Genomic DNA, 1,617 nt, shown 5'->3' with positions numbered 1-1,617 from the left:
TATTTTATCATTTCATTATTTTATCATTTCATTATTTCATCATTTCATTATTTTATCATTTCATTATTTTATCATTTCATTATTTCATCATTTCATTATTTCATCATTTCATTATTTTATCATTTCATTATTTCATTATTTCATTATTTCATTATTTTATCATTTCATTATTTTATCATTTCATTATTTCATTATTTTATCATTTCATTATTTCATTATTTTATCATTTCATTATTTCATTATTTTGATTTTATTATTTTATTATTTTTCAGTGCGAATCTGAGAGAATGAGATGATCCGTCCCCCCGAACTCTTCAAAATTTACCAGGGATTATTCTTACTGTTGTTGATACACAGTCGACATGAAGTGAGGGGTGTTACAGATACAACCCTCAACCCCACTACTAGTCTCCCACCAGTCCGGGATGTCTTCCTCGACCCCCCGGGAATCACCTGTGACAGTTTCCCTGATCATTGTAAAAATAACGGCACATGTCGCCAACTACTGGACGATGAACTGTGGGAATGTAGTGGAGATGTTGGAACCGGTCCTTTAAAATGTATCTGCCCCCCAACACATACGGGTAAGTATAATTTTATTAAATTTTATAAACGTCACCAAAGGGTCAGGTACCCCCTTTTTTCAGAAGAGTCCTTTTTCGAAATTCCATGAAATTGAGGTTTAAGCGATTCATTTTCAATTCGCCGCATGATTTTCTAAAATAAATATTTGACAATGAAGGCAATGGGCAATGTAATGTATCCAAAAGGGACAATTGCAGACCAGGTGTGTCTTTTAATGATCAAGGTCAAATTTCAAGGTCATAGCCATTATCTTGGTACACCACAGCACCACAGAGAATTTCCTGTGGCTCCCCTGGAACATTTATGACTCCTGCACGGCCTCGGCTCGGCCATTAATCGTGGTCTTTTCAACCAGTGTTATAGTTCAAGGTTAAATTTTCAAGGTGAATCTTTGTGAATTCAGAATCTAATTTCAATATGTTTGATTAATATCTTGAGGGGAAAAAATACAATTTAGCCTGTATCCTCCTGGTATCTAGCTAGGGTTTCTAAATATACTTAAGGGATACAAAGAGAGAGTCCAAAATATTGGAAACCTCGGTAGTGAGTTGGATTGCTGTGTGGTAAGTGCTGTGGGTTCAAATCTTCCTCAAGGTTAGTAAATTTCTGATGCCTGTACCAGTGCTTCCGTGAACCGGCCCTATGTTGGCTCACACCCCCTGATACTGATATTATCTAAGGTTACTGTATTAATTCAGTAAATAATGTATTATTTTTAACAGGTAGTCGCTGTGAGACCAAACTAACCTGTGATTCCATGGCCTGTCTTTCAACAGAAGTCTGTGACTATAACTGGAATAAAAGGGAACTAGAATGTATACCAAAAAATACTTGTAAGTGAAAACTTTAAATCCTGGAATAAATCTATTTGAATTTTCATTTGAATTTAAATTCCTGAATTTATAATACAATTTAAGGGGATCAAACATAGGCACCTTTGTCCTTTGATGTATGTAATGAGTCGTGGAGCTAAAGGGGGCAGCTCTCATAATTAGAAATTCATGTAACTCAGATATTTCCCCCCCCCCCCCC

At 35.5% G+C, this 1,617-nt stretch overlaps 1 protein-coding gene across 1 annotated transcript in view; it reads left to right on the top strand.

Moving 5' to 3' along the window:
• Positions 1–292: 292 nt before the first annotated feature.
• LOTGIDRAFT_239013 (hypothetical protein) overlaps positions 293–1,617 on the top strand; it is a gene marked incomplete at both ends in the record, with an annotated part of 8,622 nt that continues 7,297 nt past the window's right edge. The window contains 2 exons of the mRNA XM_009052496.1: positions 293–584; positions 1,308–1,418. Coding sequence (XP_009050744.1) covers positions 293–584; positions 1,308–1,418 — 403 coding nt within the window. The remainder of the gene's footprint in view (positions 585–1,307; positions 1,419–1,617) is intronic.

Source organism: Lottia gigantea, assembly GCF_000327385.1.
Source record: "Lottia gigantea unplaced genomic scaffold LOTGIsca_184, whole genome shotgun sequence".
Classification (NCBI taxonomy): Eukaryota; Metazoa; Mollusca; class Gastropoda; family Lottiidae; genus Lottia; species Lottia gigantea.
This window is presented reverse-complemented; position numbering and strand designations above follow the sequence as displayed.